General features: G+C 37.1%; 1 protein-coding gene across 2 annotated transcripts; it reads left to right on the top strand.

The window, feature by feature from the left end:
- Positions 1 to 1,334: 1,334 nt before the first annotated feature.
- fbxw8 (F-box and WD repeat domain containing 8) lies at positions 1,335 to 17,915 on the top strand. Of its 2 annotated transcripts, XM_055161224.1 has the most exons (12): positions 1,335 to 1,544; positions 1,656 to 1,885; positions 2,317 to 2,421; positions 2,789 to 2,953; positions 3,132 to 3,220; positions 5,469 to 5,626; positions 6,219 to 6,415; positions 6,880 to 7,098; positions 12,112 to 12,239; positions 16,008 to 16,181; positions 16,791 to 16,907; positions 17,487 to 17,915. In XM_055161224.1, exons 1-12 carry the CDS (start codon positions 1,445 to 1,447, stop codon positions 17,650 to 17,652), a joined length of 1,848 nt encoding a protein of 615 aa, XP_055017199.1. In that variant the 5' UTR covers positions 1,335 to 1,444; the 3' UTR covers positions 17,653 to 17,915. The 2 variants fall into 2 exon arrangements, with proteins under 2 accessions (XP_055017199.1, XP_020774746.2); XM_020919087.2 differs by having other exon boundaries at positions 1,335 to 1,885.
- The last annotated feature ends 110 nt before the right edge of the window (positions 17,916 to 18,025 follow it).

Here is an 18,025-nt window from a genome sequence, read left to right as displayed (position 1 = left end):
ATGACAGAGGCACGCACATGAGCGCAGAACCGGCAGAAAGCCCTGCTTAGTAAAGAGCTCAAGATTTTCATTGTCATCATCAGTCTACAAAATCATAGTGCATCCATAAAAAAGGCCTGAGTCATCACGTCAGATTGTTCAACCCCAAACAGTGAACAAAGAGCCCCGCATCTTCCGCCTTTTTGCTGACAGACGTGTCCACAACTTGGACGGACCACATCCTCCGGCTGAACTGCGCAGACGTTTTGTAGTTTCATCGTCTGGGTTCACTGCTTACGCCGAAATGCATCTACACAAAGAGAAACACTGTGTCAATGGCCTTCAATTACTCAATGACTCAGCCTAAAAAAGAAAAAAGTACATCCACGATGCACGTGACAGTTCTGGACATGTTTGTTGTCACTTGGTTTGATTGTTGTGAAATATTCTTAAGTAATAAAGCAGAGAAGACCCAAATCGTGTGTCACATATATTGTCTATAAATTCACATATATATATTTTTTCAGTTTCATAAGCGCACACGCGTGAGTTTGAAGTGTCCCGTGAGGATGTTTGGCTGACGCACCTGTTGCTGAACGGCGCCTACAGGTGTCGCTTGGTGAAGAGCAGCACGAGCACAGCGAGGCTCCACAGGGCGCTCCGCAGGGGTCCTCTGCCGCTAAACCCCACTGAAGTGTCCTCTGGGCGGCACACGCTATCACTGGACATCCAACTCTTCTCCATCTGGTCCCCGACTCTTCTCAAACGGGATGCCACCACCTGAGCCACGGAGCAAGGCGACGGACTCCGGGAGAATGACGAGTCTCCCGGCATTAACAAAGGCTGGTCTACCGGCAGCCAGCACATCTTCCTTTCTCTCAAGAAACAGCACTTGTGCGTGTTTTCCTCTTTTGGTCGCAAGGATAAATGACTCTCTTTTTATCCTCATCCAACCTTATAGTGTCCCCTCTCCCGCTCGAACTCTCTCTCTACTGTATTATTCATTACGGTGTCACATGGTGTGGGGTTTACATCATCTTCTCCCAAAAGAGAAGTGCAATGGTTAACTATTGAATCTCTCTTGCCCACTTTCATCAAGTCTTTTGTTGTGTATTCAGTTCAGGGACATTGTGTTCCTTAGCGTTTACAAATAAAAGGCACATTTATTTTATTTTCATTAATAATAATGATATAGGTGTCTAATAACATAAACATGACAATATCTTAGAGAATTTGTGTCCATTTATGTTTTAATCTGCCATTCAACAATGTCCTATAATAAACCTGCGGAATTAAAATCATGCGGAACTTTTGTAGTAGTTCGTGCTGTTACTCGGACTATTTACAAAGTAGAACCAGTGCTTGTTTTGCTTTTTGCACTCCTTCTTCCTTTTATGTGCACTAAGGTCTAGTTAATTTCTCATATAAATCTATTGTTTGTTATAGGTTAGCAACGATGTAGAAAATGGCAGAAGATAGTGAGCTTGCTGCGTTTAGGGAGCGCTGGCAGCAAGAATTAAATAGCAAAAAGGAAAAACATGAAACTGTCCATTACGCTGATTCAAGTAAGGTTTCTTGTGAGTTAAAAGACTCAAAAAGGCGTTATTTTGAGGAGAAGGATGATCACATAGACGATAAGATTGGGCGTTATAGTCCAACCAATGATGTGTCTGTAGATAAAGGTGAAGGTGTGAAGTCAAATGATGAGGATCAGCCGGGGTACGTTTCCATTGCGAGTAGTTTACTGGATGGACGGACGAGCCCCCTGCTGGAGAGGATTGAGGAGGAGAGATCAAAAAGGAGAAGACAAAATGACACTGTGACAGACACATCACTGCAACATCAGAGGCTGCAGAAGAAAGTAAAGAGACAAGAGCAGCTGGTAGATCAACTCATCCAAGACCTGGTATGTATATACTACTATAGTAGTGCAGATCTGTGTTATTATGCAGAAAAGATGCTCAGATGTGGACTATAATAAAAAACATAACACGAGAGATAAACATTTTATTCTATATAGACAATAAGAACTGTAAAATCAAATTTTAGGCCACCTGAATCAATTAAACATCTTCTGGGCTATAGTTATATAGTTATAAGACACACCTTTGCCAAAAATGAAAGGCAGTTTTATGTGTTGTAGTTTTTGAGATATATACTATGAATATTTCGATAATGGTGACCCACTGTATGCAGTTGTATATTCTTTGTATAATAAAATGTCAAATCAATGTAATTAGGCTACACCGTATATAACATCAGAAAAGTTACATTGTGAACCTTTATTTATAATCATTAATTATGTTCATATTTTTTCTTTTTTTTTCTTTTTTTCAGAATGAGGTTGATGACATTCCATTTTTCGATATAGACTTGCCTTATGAGCTAGCATTAAAGATTTTTCAGTATCTCAACTGCAAAGAGCTTGGCCGATGTGCACAGGTAAGCATACTACACTGACACACACAATGCTGTATTTTCAAAACAAACTTGCTTTAATGCGTCCATTAATTTATAAATTAATTATTACTGATGTCATGCTGTTTGGAATAACCGTATATTGCAAGTTGGGGCTCATTTGAATCTGATATATTTGAAAACATTTTTGAAATATTTCTGACTGCACTTGTATCCACAGTCACAAAATTTAACAATGACAGTGCAAAAGGATGGATTGCATTTAATGAGACAGATGTACTGCAATAGAGTTAGTTTGGCAACTAGTTGAATGCACGTAAATTAAGTAAAGCAAGTGTGTAATTTATGCTGACTTAATCCATGTGCATACTATCCAACCCCCTCCTCCCAGGTGAGCAGGGCATGGAGAGTCCTTGCAGAGGACTGTGTTCTGTGGTTCAGGTTGTGCGTGAGGGCAGGCTTTCATCAGGATGCCAGTGTGTCTGACTCCCCCTGCTGGAAGAGCACACTACGGGACTGCAGGAACTCAGCCAAAACTGTATGCTCCAACTGGAAGGTCTGCTCCGTCTGCTCTACATCAGTGATCATTAGTGCATTTCCTAGCCTTTATTTATGCCACAAATGTTTTCTTTCAGCTATAAAATCATAATGTACACAATTAACAATTTTTTTATACATAATTTTATCTGCGCCTATGCTACTGAAATGTCATAAATGTGTTGGTTCATTCCCAGAATCGAGTAGGATCCATCAGCCAGTTGCAGTTTGAGCTTGGGAAGGTGCTGTGTGATGTCAACTCTTGTGAAAACTTTGTTTTTGCTGGGTAAGTGGCATTGACCCGTAGACTTTATTTAACAATCTATGGCATTATAGGGTGAAAGGAGGGTAAAGAGCACGGAGGGAAAAAAAAAAAATATATATATATATATATATATATATATATATATATTTTTTTTTTTATTGTTCACCTTACCCCTGGAAAATATAGTATGACATCAAGTTTATGGTCAGCTAGCTCCTTTACTTACAAATAATTTTCTTGGAAATCAGTGCATTGATTTTAAATTGGGTATTCTTCTTTATTATGTTTAGTTTTAATATTAGAAAAAAACATAAACTTTGCTTTCAATCTGTTATTACAATTAGTTTCAATGATATTTCACTCTGTTGCAGTTAATAGCTTGTACAAAGAATTGAAGCCAAAACATTAACCCACATTGTACCATAAGGGGTTCCTAGAATAGAGTGAAAGGGCTCTCCCATGTGTCTGATAAAGAGGCCTAAGGAGATATTAAGACTCCAGTGAGCTCAATGATTGGATTCCCTCAGTCCCACTATGTCCCAAAGGTGATGACACTATTTCTGTTTTAAACAGGCTTAAGTATGAGAAGTGTCTGATAACAACACAATGCTCAACTAAATGTCATAAACACACAAAACCCATAAGTTCTCGTTATTAATGTGTAATTCAAGATTGTCTTTTGTAGCATTCAATTAAAGATGCACTATGTAACCTTTCTGATGAAGAGGTTGTTACCTTCTTGACACTGTGAAGATGTCACTGTTTTGCCTGGATAGGAACATTCTACACATGTCTACCTCCATGGACACAGGCAAGAAACATTGCCAGGCCAGGTTATAGTAGGTCAGATCTGTGGAGAGGCCACCCTGCTCACAGTAAAAATACACTTTTTTTTTTCTTTTTTTTTTAGCTAGATAGGATTTAATACCCTATGGTGGAATATTCAAGGGACAACAATAATATGGCCATGGGTGCAAATAGGTGCAACCCTCTTACACCTTGAAGTATCTGTTTTTCTATTATTTTATTCTGCTAGCAAAGGGCTAGGATTATTACATCATATGAGAGTTGGCATTTGGCTTGAAAATAACAGACCAATTAAGAGTTGATATTATTGTTGACTTCCTGCTAAAACCCTGGGAAGTCAGTCACACACTTTTTCACACTTTGGGGCTGTGAGGTGGAGACACTGCTCAGACATGATGGAAACTGTGGAGGTGGGAACACAGGCAGCAAGAGCTCATCGACAAAAGTGCTGGAGTGTAGAAGAGTAAGATTTTAGTATGTTTGGATGAAAAGGTGTTCATGATTTTACAATGTTAATTTTGTTGTTGTTGTTGTTGAATTGTTGTAAGATTAGAAACTTTTTTGCAATGATTTTTTTGTAACAACCTTTTTTCCTTTTTGCCCTATATTTTCTTGTTGGTTATGAGATGATGGAAGGATTTCGCTCAAGGTTTATAATAAAATGGGGTACAAAGAGATACATTTACTGGTTTGTCAATATTGCAACTTTTTCTTTGTTGGAAACTGTGGAGTGCTTTCAACCATAGATTTGTAAGAGACTTATTTATTGACAATACATTCATTCAATGTGCTGTACTATAAGTGAATACAATAGCAAAAGTCCTAGATGCCTCTGCTCAGTTTTGATTCAGTATGGGAAAATGCAAAGTTCATCTGAACAAAAATGCTCTTGCTCTAACCAAACAACACCAATGAGATGTTCAGAAAGTTAATTAGAATTCAAATAACAACAAGTCTGGGTGAAGAAAAGAGGAATGTGTGAAAGGGGAAATGATTCATTGGTGACAGGGTGACATTATAAGATGGACAAACTGAATGAAATGGACACTTAACCAGCTCATGTTTGACTTTTTAATATTATTGTGTATTGTGTAGTGTTCACATGACATCACACCACTAAGTCCCATTTCATTGTAAGTGGAATTTGCTGTGTACTGTGTAGGTTACAGATTTGTTGACCTCATTTGTGGAACTAGAGCAAAGATACATATAAATAAACTATCTTTTGTTATTTTTTCCTCACAATATCATCAGAAAGTGGTACCATTATTTAATCCCAAAGGTAGATTTTTGTAGCCAAACCTTAACAAATAGTGATTAGGTTCAACATTTGTGGATCACATGTATGGATGTTTCTTTCAAAAACAGTGAATCTTCCACATTAAACCCGTGCACTCCGTCTGAAATTATGATATCAAATTCTAGAATGTGAATGCAACATTTTTTTTGTTTTGTTATTTAGTTACACCTCTGGAGCTGTGAGGCTGTGGGACACAATACACTGGGACTCAGGCGCCTCCTATTTGAAACCTAACTGCCTGTCTGCCAACACGGAGCCACGGCCATATGTTAGCCTTGTGCAGGTGAATAGAACTGTGGCAGCAGCTGCATATGAAGACGGTGAGTTTTCTTCAGGTTAAAGGAAACATACGCAGTACTTTATGAGGCATTTAAGGCAAAACTGCAAAATGTTTGTTTTCACCTACCCCCTATTCCGGCCCACAGCTGTGTTCTTTCTTGCGATTAATAAAAATAAATAAATAAATAAATAAATAAATATAGATAGATAGATAGATAGATATAGATATAGATATATATTTTTATGAAAAACTATAAATAAAAGGACCCTGTCTACTACAATGAACTAACCTTTAGTGTTGGGACCAGCAACAAAGGATCAGATCAATTTAATGTATCATTCTGTTCAATTTGCTTTAAATTATGATCATAGTTTACATATAACAATATGTAAAATAGATACGTATAGATAAATAAGCTAGATAAAATAGATACCTATGTAAAAGTTATATAAATAGCAGAAAAATGCTTAATATGTGTTAAGTATTTTTCTGCCATTTATTAATACACGTCCATGTTTTTACTCTTTATGTTACCCTTTCAACAGCCTGTCAAATTGTACTCACCTCAGATTTGGCAGTGAAGTTATATGTGATGACTGACACTGAAAAAATCACCTCACTGCTGTGTGTAGGCTGTGTAGATGTGTGGAGCACTGAGACAGGAGGACAGCCTATATACCATTACCAGTGCCCTGAGCGGATCAGGACCCTGGCCCTGAGTGCCGATGCCCCCATCCTGGGCTCCTCCTCTGGGCCGCACATACGCCTCGACCGGCCTGACGACTGTGGCTACTGGGGGACAGCGTACCAGGCTCACCTCCCAAAGACGGTAAGCATCAACTACAACTTCAGTGCCACTCACCTTATAAAGTTACACTGAATGAAGGCAGGTAACAAAGTTATGACTCTGAAGGTAGTATGTAGCATGCTTTCTTAACTTGAATGCCATTAGTTGAATGTGCCATTTATTGACACAGGTATGAGCTATACAATCTGGCTACCACAACACATCATCTGAATATTGATGTTGGATTACCCTCCCCCAAGATATCAAAAAAATATGTTTGTCAATATAACTTTTATTTTCCTTAAGGAGTGTTTTTAAACTGCGTAGGCATAATTGTCATTGGTAAAATCAATCTTGAATTAAACTTGATAGTGTTGTATCTGTTGAGTCTGGGATGAATTTCTTTAATACAATTCCTTCACACTACCTATATGCTTAAAGTGAAAGTAACATACTGTATAATTAAAACATTTCATCACTTGATATTCCCCTCTGATTTGTTTCAGGTGGAGATCTTAGTCATGGTGTCTGGTAAGGAGCCTTCTGGGCCATTGGCTGCTGTTGCTGCTGAGGACAGTGTTTATTTGCTGGACTCTCGAACAGAAGAGCCACACCCTCTTCACTCCGTATATGGTCATCCCGTTACCTGCCTGGACGCCTCCCAGACCCATGTGGCTTTTGGGGTGAAGCGCACTGGCTGGGCGATGCATGATGGAGGCAACAAGGTAGGTCTACTATGATTCACTCAGTGCTAGGAAAAATGTCAATATATTTATTACATAGACTAACTGTACCTAATCTTTATGTCCTGAGAATTACACCAACCTCATAGTCTACTTTTACTATTGTGGTGGTGGTTATTCAACATGTGTTTACTAGTACAGAGACAATTATTACTATTTTGGGCTGGTCCATATCATGTTGCTCGTGATATATCATGATATATCAGGGGATGATATGAAAATAGAATATTGAGATGAAATTGTGTGTGCAATTCAGCTGATCTTCCTCCCAGTGACTAGAGGCAGAGAGAGATTGTGGCCAACTGCTACTGCTAAAGTGAAAGGTGACTTAACTGTAGCCTTTGCAGAGGCTAAAAAGTCAATTAATTAAAAAGACAAGCTAAGATGAGTGGAAGCAGAACTCAAAGTCAATACATATATTATATAAAACACTCTAAATATTATATAAAACACTCTAAGCAGCCTTAGGCATAGTGTTAATTATTTAAAATTTGCTTATATACCAGAATATCGCCTAGCCCTTTTACTATAATGTCTTTTTGTATGAATAAGATTTGCTTTAAAATATATTATATCCATTTTCACTTTATTTCTCAATCTGAACTAACTCTGAAGTACCCCATGCTAAGTGCTCCGTATCCCTTCTGCACTGTCCTTTCAATGATTTATATTTAACTTTGAATATGTACTAAAACAGAACTTCTGTCCTAATTGTAATAGTATTGTTGTCCATTATGGGGTGTTCGGCTGTCTCAAGGTTCTTTGTTGACGCTCCAGCTCCAATACACCAAAACTATGTTGATTGTTTACAAACTAGGCCTTGGAACTGAATTCCAAATTAGCTTGATTCAAATAAATGGTTGCCAAAAGACTCACCAAGGATACCAGAGTCCAAAGAAGGCACTTTATAAAAACCTTGAAAAAAATTCGAGGTAAACACAGTCTTTTAGTTTGCTCTTTCTCTGTCATACATTTAGCTAATTCAAACAACAAAGACATTGGCCTGGAGACTGGCAGTACAACAACTACTGTACTTATCTGCTATAGTCCATTGCTGAAGCAAGTAATTGGTGATAAATGATAATATTGAAAATAATTTATGCTACAGACACAATAACCCAAGAGCAGATTTAAACCAAAAAAACTATTCTAAAGATTCAGTATTGTTAAATAATCATGAGCGGCAATGGATAGAGTACTTAGTACTTAGTTTACATCTGTCATGAGATGTAGAAGTTATTATTTCAAATTTTTACGGCTCAAATCTTATTATATAACCACAAAATAACCCCAAATTGTCTAGTAGTGCTAATAAAATGTACATATGATAAATATTGTTTTAATACTGTATATTGAATTGCAAGTCAATATAGTAATTACTGTGACAGGCTTAGAAGTCTACCTAATTTCTTGCCAGAAATAAGCACATACATGTATCTTTTAATGTGTTTTAAATATCACATATATTTTATAAACAGTATGAAATTTTCATTGACTGTACCACCCAGCTCCTGATCCCTTTAGACTGTGAACGTCCCATTAGAAGTGTCCTTTGGAGAATTTCATAATTGCAAAAATAGTGAGTTTAAATAGCAGTAGAAAACCTCAGTGGGCTCTGCATCTAATTACATGTGCTTTGATCCACAGTTGTCCTCCTGATGCATTTGTTTGTTTCTATTATTACCACGTTTCTAGGCGCTCTGTGCACTTAATTGACTCTGAAGGTTTCACTATTCAAGTGGGATCACTGTGTAACAATCATATTAACATGTGGACATTGTAGTGAGGTCATGCTTTATTTAATTTTTTGGGGGGTTGTATGGACTTCAGTGCAAATGAGGGAGAACAAATCATTATTAAAACACAATCACAATTCAAGCATAGCTGGACCTGTTCTTGAGGTTTTTTCATATTTGTCATGTTTTGTACTTATCACCTTCAAAGATAACCAACATTTTTTATTCAAATATTTATTGAATGTTCTTATTTTAAACAAAACTAAAACTGACAAAAACAGAACAGAATAAACATAAAACCACACATGTAGGCATTTGCTGTTGAAAAGACATACAGACAAAAACAGTTTAATACATACTGTTTAATCCGTTGCTCATTTTAGTGAAAAAAATGTCCCTTTATCTTTCCCTTTCCTTTAGTACCTCCAGATGGACTATGATATGCTGCATATGTTGCAGTCCACTGTTAATGATATATCCAAGACCTTTTGCATTTTAATGACATTTTGAACACTTTCAAAAGTTGAAATTCATCAGGACTCTAACTCTAAAGCACCACACTGTGGACGCTGAGCAGAGTCACATCACTGTAGCTCCTTTTAGCTGTGTAAAGTGTACTACAAATAAGTTAGTAAAAGTTGGAGGAAGTCATAGCTGATAAAATGATGTAGATTCATGGTGTGCACACCTTGCTAATTAAATATTGTCTGCTAAAATGAACCTGTCTGTCACTTTGTAAGAATTCTAGTTATAAGTGCTTCGTGCAAACAAGGATGAATTGGCTGTTAACTCTGAGCAGACGTGGTTTATGCAGCTTTCAGTGAGGAAACATATGCTTCATTAAAATCTGTTAAAATGCAAAGAGGTGGTATCCAAATCCAACAGAATAACTTCACACCTTTTTCCCAGCTGAGGAGTGACACTTTTTAATTTACAACATTTTGACTCAGATGAACCGAGGCAAATTGATGTGGACAGTCTTGTCATTAGCGGACAGCTCTCACTCTTTTCATAGTCTTTCCTTTATCTCTAAGCCCTCTTCCTCTCAGTAGTAGTGCCAGTGTGTGCCTATGACAGTTCAGTCAAACCAGCCTGCAGATCCTCATTACTCTGCACCCCCCTTGTATCCTATGGACCGGAAAGACCCAGGCGTTCACCCAAGCTTTCACCCAGCACCGTGCCATCTCCACTGGCAACACATCCGTCCAGCCGAGTGCATTCACCACAGAGCATTACACATGAGTGCTGTCAGGGACCTTCCATTCCTGTCGCCTCAGGTTCAGAAGGCCTTTAAAGCACTGGAGTATGGATGGCACTGCTGATGTAAGATGTGTCTGTGTGATTATAAGTAGGTACAGTTCAAAAATTATTTGTATTTTTGGCAGTGAAAAAGCAAATATATTGTTCAAAAGTTTGACATTTGAACTCACAATCTTCCAACTTGATGAAGCTCATGTAAAGGTTTACTATACCCTGTGGACTACTACAGTATAAATCCCAAATGACTTCAGACCAGAAAGCATTACTATGTAAGCTAATCAGGCGTGCTAACACATATGACGTTTGGAGAAGTAGACATATGTGTCTGAACTTCCTCTCATGTACCATTTCTGCTTGTCTCAATGTCTCAAAAAGTGACATCGAGGTGTTTATGAGCAATTTAAACATATGTATATGAATACATGCAAGATTTATGGTATATTGTGGAACAAAGCAATAATATCTCCATGAGGACAAGGAGGTACCTGACCCTCCACCGGAAAAGTTACATAGTGCACCTTAAGTTTTAGTCCATGTTTTGTTGTAATAATGTAAAACGGATATATCCCTTAGTCTCATTGTACCTCATATTGTCTATATGTGTATGTCGTCATCCAACATCACTGTTTACCTTATTCATATATTACGTGAGATTGACTTTTATTTAATAAGAAAGATCCTCCCCGAGCTATGGTGATCATATAAAAATGTCATCTCTGAACTCCTTAGCTCATCCCAGTTAAAATCCTATCAAACTGTCATTTCAACGTCCAGAGCAATTTGAGTTTTGCCCTGGCCCAGAACACAATTAAACCACAGCCTGGACCTAAATAAGGGACACACAAAAGCAGCTGGCACTTGGTCAAGACTTACATCATGCGGCTAGTTGACTTTATATACAAACTTGTTTCATCTTAATGGTAATCTAGCCACATCTCGTGTCCTTTTTGTCCTTTACATTTTCATCTCATGCATATTTCTTCAAGGCCTTCCAACTTTAATTCTGTAAGTGTTTTAATTATACAAAGATAATTTTGCTTGGCTGTCAGTCTGTTTTGTCATCTAATTTGGATGAGAAAACACTAGCCGCTAATCGACCAATTAGACCAGCTCCAGATGACATCATTGTAACTTTAATGAAAACAACCCAAGCCAGAAGTGACTATGTCTTTGTTCTTAAAATGCTACAAAATATTTCTAAAATAACAAATAAGTTACACAAGTAAAAATAAAGTTAAATTAAGTTTGCCTGATGGGGAGATGGTCTGAGATTCAAGGCACATTTCAACTGGTACATTTTTCTCTGTTGGTCAACACAGCAGACCATCACGGAGATTTGACATGTTTTGGTGGATTTTTATGCCAGATGCCCTTCCTGTTGCAACCAGTCCCTCTAACTGGAGTACGCAACAGGGTTAATTGTCTTGCCCAGGTGCAACAACATGTCATTGTTAGACTGAGCTCAAAACTACCAACCTTCTAATATAATGCTTAAACCATTCCAAGTGTGAAATTTAATATGTAATTTTTTGCTTATCCCAAAAATATAGTAGATTAGAAGATATTTCGTCAATCAAACAGAAATGTGCTAAAACATTTCTTTAAAGGTTCTAAATATTTTAAATGGCCGACAAACATGTTTTATTTTATTTTAAACTCAAACGTGCCAATTTTTAAATATGTATATTTTTTATGTATTCCTTTGACTTAATCAGGAAACCCCATTGAGAATTAGAATCTATTTTACACAAGAGATATGGCCAAGGTTTTTACTATAAACTATAGCCAATATTACATTTTTAAATCTTACATTTTTATTTTCAAAACACATTACAATCGATAATAGTATATTTGCTCACCTTTACATTTCATCACTTTTAGCGCAAGGGAAACAACAAGAGAAGCAAGTTATAACTTTGGAAGATTTTTATTCTTTACTGTTTGTTTTTATTATTCCATATCATACACATAGCGTCACTATTTTATTGATGTGTTTTAGATCCACGTATACAGCCTGGAGGGTGGCAAAGCAGAAGTTTGTGTGGGCAGTTCCGCGGGGGATTTCACCTGCATCAACTTGAGAGACAGCCCGCCTCACCTCGTTGTCTGCGGCAACAAAGACAGGAGGTAAGGCTCGCGTAAACAAATAGGATTCAGTACAGATGTTGTGAGCTGTTTATTTGTAACGCGACAAACTGCAACGCTACATCTCAGATCCATCTGTTGAAAATGTGCCAATGACCGCAGGTGAAAGAAGGAAGTTGCTAAATGGTTTTAACACCTGATCCAAGCTGGCAGTGGAGAACAGGTGCTTGGAAACTGAGTGACAAGACTCTTTTCACTTTTCCTTGGACAACAACATCAAAAAGATTAAGAACAAAAGAAGATAGGCCAGCGATTCAACGTCTTATTTTGTTGCACTGAATAGACACATCCCATTAACAATTTGTACCACATCTGCCTTATTGATAACCTGGCTTTCCAGATGAGAAATGCCACATAAAAGAGCCATTCTCATCTATTCTTCACTTGTTAGCGGGCACTGGGGTGCACGAGCTGGCAAAAAAGAAGAAATCCGCGGTTTGTATTCGTCCAAAAACTGCCCCCGCTGTTTCTATTCACAACCGAATCCATCTGGCTGTTAAGGAGTTGGCTAAAAGTGAAAGACTGTGCTCTGTTGCATTGTCTACCCTCACTTCTCACTACTCAGGACTCCTAATGCAGTACAATGAAAATGGCTTCATTAGAAAGATGTTTGTAAGAGGAAATATTTCAACAGCAGTGTTTGAATGGCAAATACAAATGTGTTGTTGCCAGGGTATTTCTAGAGTCACTCCAGTTCTTTTGTGTTGTACTTCTGCCTTCTGATAGAGAGGCAGACACAGGCTTGGCTCCTCCGCACTGGCCCATGGATGGACAATATAGGGGGGAGCAGCCGCTGATCTTGGCCCTTACACAGTGTGGCATGGGGCCAACCACTAATGCATCTCTTCTTCATCTCTAAATGAGTCGTGTCCCTCTGTTTTCTTTGGGGGTGGCGGTTTTCATGATAAAGTCTGCTGCCTGGAAGAATGCCACATCTGGCCAGACAGGAGGGCTTCAAAAACATTAATGAAAAGGATGATGAAACATAGTGTCCATGTGGATCTGTATAGCAGTATCAAATGGGATGCTTTTGTCAATGCAAGGATATCGTTTGATGTACATTAAAACTATAAATAATGTTTATATTAAAGCTACAGGATGCAACTTTTTTTTTAAATTGATTGTGATTATTATACTGAAAAACTTAAAGATATGCATCCTTACTTTGAGTGGTCTCGCATCTTCACAAATCTGACTCTTATTTGGCCCACGGACTGCTGCTTATTTCCATGGAAATATTGTTACTTTGGCTGTAATGTTTAACGATATGGCACAAAATGTAATAATCTCCATGGAAAATGCTCTGAAATATAGTTTTAACTTTCTGTTTCCATAATCATGCATGCGATGTGCCACCTTCAGAAAGTTACTTACTGTAACTTTAAGCAATAACTCTAAATATCATATTAATTACAGTCTCACTTTGCCTAGGTTTATGCTTTTTTTTACTTACTTGTGTTTAGATTGCAAGGTCATAATATCATTTAGTGCTGGGCGATATGACAAAAAGTAAATAAATTATTAGAATGTCATTAATTGCACAGCCCTTGTGTTACGAAAACAGACTTGGATTCACACTCAAATCCAACCATGGCCTCTCCTAAGAAACTTAGAAAAACATAAACTTAGTCACACTGCCAACAAGCTAACAAGCCAATTCATGTTAAAACATAGCCTGTTTCCAGAAGCTAAAACTAAAATGTAAATGTTTTTTAAACTGTTCTAATGTTCTGGTTCTTCCAGATTTGCATGTCTTACATGAAACCACCTTAGGCGTGCTCTGTGCTCTCAGATGAAACATTCTGTGCTTGTTTCTCTTAACTAACAGGCTTTCAAAATTCAGACAGAGGAGATCTCAGGCCAGTTTAATTATTGTGCTAGTACCAAAGCTGCACAAGGGTATACAAGTAACAAAGGGCTAGTAATGTCTCAAAAAAGTTAAATTCCAACTCCCAAGTGTTGTTAATTTTGATAGAATAGTGTTTCACATTTTTAATACGTTCAAACGAATTGACAGAAAGTCAAAATACTAATTGACAAACTAATACAAGAATCACAGAACAAATATTTGTAGACAGAATATTTAATTGCTACTTCAAAATTAGCAAATTGCTAATTGTGTCCATTCAAATTGTAATTTCAATTCAACTGTGATTTATCTTGCAGCCTTACTATGGAATGTGATTTTCAACTCACAATACGCAGTACTCTAGTAGTAGTCTATAGCAGTACCAAATCAAGCCTACAAAACACTACTGTATTAGGCAAAAGCTTATTTCAAATTGTATGCAAATGACTATTAAATTTCAGTCACGTTCAGTGCATTGTAATCACAGTTTATGCCAACAGGAAAAACTCATCCAAAGTATAAAGTATGCAGACGTTTCCCAACACTCCCTTATTAGGCCGAGTTCCTTCTGATTAATGAAGACTCGCCCGGCCCCTGACAACTCACTGAAGTCTGATCCGCCTCCAAAACCAGATTTATTCATCCCGGTGGTCTGCCAATAGCGTTTCGTCCTCATTGTAAAAACGTGGGCCTTCATCACGTAATGCAACTGTACACACAAAGTAAACGCAACACAACAAGTCCGTCGTGACTATTTAGCCAGTTTCAGAGTCTTTAAAAGATTTTTGGAAACGGTGTGCGATATGTGCGAGTCCCCAAAGTGAATGTGATTATGATAATGAAGGCTTGGAAGGAGGACGATCTGGATGCAGTCATGTCCTGGATGCTTTTGGATGCAATAAAGCCACAGTGACAACAGATGGAGCTGGTCTCCCCTGGGCACAAGTTGCTCACTAAATAAAGGCTGGCTCTTCTGGTTTTCTATCTTAGCACGTGTTACATATGATATTATGCTGATGTTAGTAATCAGAGTAGTAATGATTGTATTATAATCGTCATTTTAAGGATTTAAGAGTTGCAGTAAGACTTTGTGTGTGGGTGAGGATAATACCAAGCCCAGTTGTTAATTTATAGGTAGGAATGGAATTGTTATTTCTGGTTACATATATCATAGTGTTACAAAATAATTATATAGCTTGAAAAAAGATAGCATTTAATTACTGTTTTACCTTGTACATCAACAACACCTATTTGAGGTTTAATTGTGTTGAGACAAGATGAAACTAGCATTATGACTTTTATTTATACAGTCAAGATGTTTTTCTGGTGATGACTTTTGTATTTTTGGTTTTCTTTCTCATACAGTGAGGTGTTATTACACAGTTTGAATTTTTTATCCTTGTGTGAGTATGACTAGACATTTTTATCATTCTGATGTTTATACTGGAATTTCCACTTAGTTGGATAAATAAAGCTTCTCTTTTTGTATCCTATCCAAATCTAGTAGAACAATCTGATTTTGTTTTGTTCAGCAAAGTCAACACAGGAAGTAATTTTCTTCTCGTACTGTTAATTTACTAGTCATATACACCATTTTGGACACCTTTTCCATTCAAAAGATATAATATTTTTTCAGGACTAAGTTTTCATAACTCTGAGTCTGTACTCCACATGGGTTTCACCCAGTTTTTTTTTTTTTTAAATCCGAATAATTACTACATATCATATTTTTTGTACTTTTGTGCTTTGTATCTTATATTAGACTACAACAATATTGTGGAAGACTGAACTAATAAAAAAGTTTTAGATTTGACAGTTACTTCTACATCAGTGTGAATTTGATCTGTTTTAAGTTTCAAGATGCATTTCATATTATGCTTTTTTTTCCTTTTCTATTTCAGAGTCCGGGTGTTTGATCTCCGGACCGGTGCCTCCGTTGCGTCCCTGTACGCCCATCACCTCGGTGTCACTGCAGTGCAGACAGACGAGTGGAAGATCGTGAGCGGGGGAGGGGAGGGGCTGGTGTGTGTGTGGGAGATGAGGATGGGGACCAAGCTGTGGGAGATGCACAACAGGTGAGTGTCTCTATCTCTTATGCACTGCTCTGTCAGTGTCACTCTCCCTCAAACACATTGTGAAAACTGATAAAAGAAATGTTGGATTGTTTGAACTGTGTGCTTCCACAGTTTTCCTGATTTAGTTACAGTTTGTGCCCAGTTTCAAATCCATATAACATGTTTTATAAACATAGAGAAAGAAGTGTTGCCACTGTACAGTAGTTAAAAGGCTTATATTATGTTATTTTCTGTTTATGTTATAAAAAAATTGCATTTTATTATATTCACACATGTTTAACACACAAACTCTCCATATTTAGGATTAGTTTTATAGTTCATATTAGTTCATATTAGGTTTGATTTGGTAGGTAAGACTTTCAGGTGTATATCTCTAGAACTGTTCCTACAATGCAATACAAGAAAAAAAAAAAAAAAAAGAAATCTAATCAGTACCACCTGACGTTCACGGTGCAAAAAGAGAGAATAAGAGTTTCCTGATTCAGTTTAGTGCTGATTTAGTCCTGTTTTAGCTGGATTAGTCCTGTCCTAGTCCAAGTTTAGTACCAATTTAAATGTTGTGTGTATAGCTCTAAACACACCATAAAGTTAATGTTTGGTGTTTTTCAGGCATCCAGTGAGGCACATACGGTTCAGCGGCAGCAGGCTGGTAACAGCCAATATCCCAGACGACAAAGCACCGAGGGGGGCCTGCATCACAGATGACGACCTCACAGCTCACCGCAGGTCTGTCACTACACCTGCTTTTCCTTTTCCTTTTCCTCAAAGTCTGTATCATATGCTTTCAAGTAGAAATGGGAAATAACCAACTTCTAAATTAATACATGTATGTATTTATGTATATATATATGTTTTGAAAGTGTGACAAATTTGAATATCAAGTATATTGTGTTTTTCAAAATTTAAAAATCAGTGGTATACAGCCTTTTCCATATTATCAAAGCATTTTAAGTTTTATGATTATGAGATACATACAAATACAGGAATATTCCAAACAAGAGTATAAGGTGATATGTCTACACTTTTATGTTTCATTTTACATTTCTTTCATTTATATATTTTAGCACGTTTTAGCACAATGATTGCAAAAATTAATGTGATTAACCACAAAATATAGATGGATATTTATATTGCTGCACAAGATGTCGGTGATTTTTCTCTACACTTTTTTTTCAACTGATCTCATGTGTCTGCCTACTAACAATATTTAAGATTTTAAGTACATTTTGACACAATTATATTTTCCTGAATTAGAACATATGAAAAGTCCAACTAAAACTGAACATGATATTATTTTCATTTTAGGCACAGAGGAGTGATCTGCCATTATGATTTCTCAGAGGATGCTTTGTCCCAGGATCACATTCTTCCCATCTGCAGATCTGACTACACTGAGTCACATGGATACAACTACAATATCGGCCTGGCTGTGCCCTATGACAGACTGAGCGGTTCCCACCCATCTTTATGACAACAAGAAACTGCTTTAAGTAATCACATTCTGACAGTAATGTTTTTACAACCCAGGAAATACAGCCTTTTCCATATTATCAAAGCATTTTAAGTTTTATGATTATGAGATACATACAAATACAGATTTGTGGACTGTTTTTTAAAATAAGTTTAATTATTGAATTGTATCATAAAATCCTAGATGTATAAATCATTTACAAATATACAGTCATATCTAACAAAACTAAAAATATGTCAATAAAACAGTTAATCTTTGGGAAATGATTCAGTGTTTTAAAGTTGCACTGCACAACTTTTCTAGTAAAGGGTATACCACCTGCTGTTTCTTTGGAGATGTCATAGGTTTGTCTGAAATGTATAGTATAACTGGT

This window comes from Boleophthalmus pectinirostris, unplaced genomic scaffold (assembly GCF_026225935.1).
Source record: "Boleophthalmus pectinirostris isolate CB_2022bp ecotype Guang Dong unplaced genomic scaffold, ASM2622593v1 HiC_scaffold_4, whole genome shotgun sequence".
NCBI lineage: Eukaryota > Metazoa > Chordata > Actinopteri > Gobiiformes > Gobiidae > Boleophthalmus > Boleophthalmus pectinirostris.
This window is presented reverse-complemented; position numbering and strand designations above follow the sequence as displayed.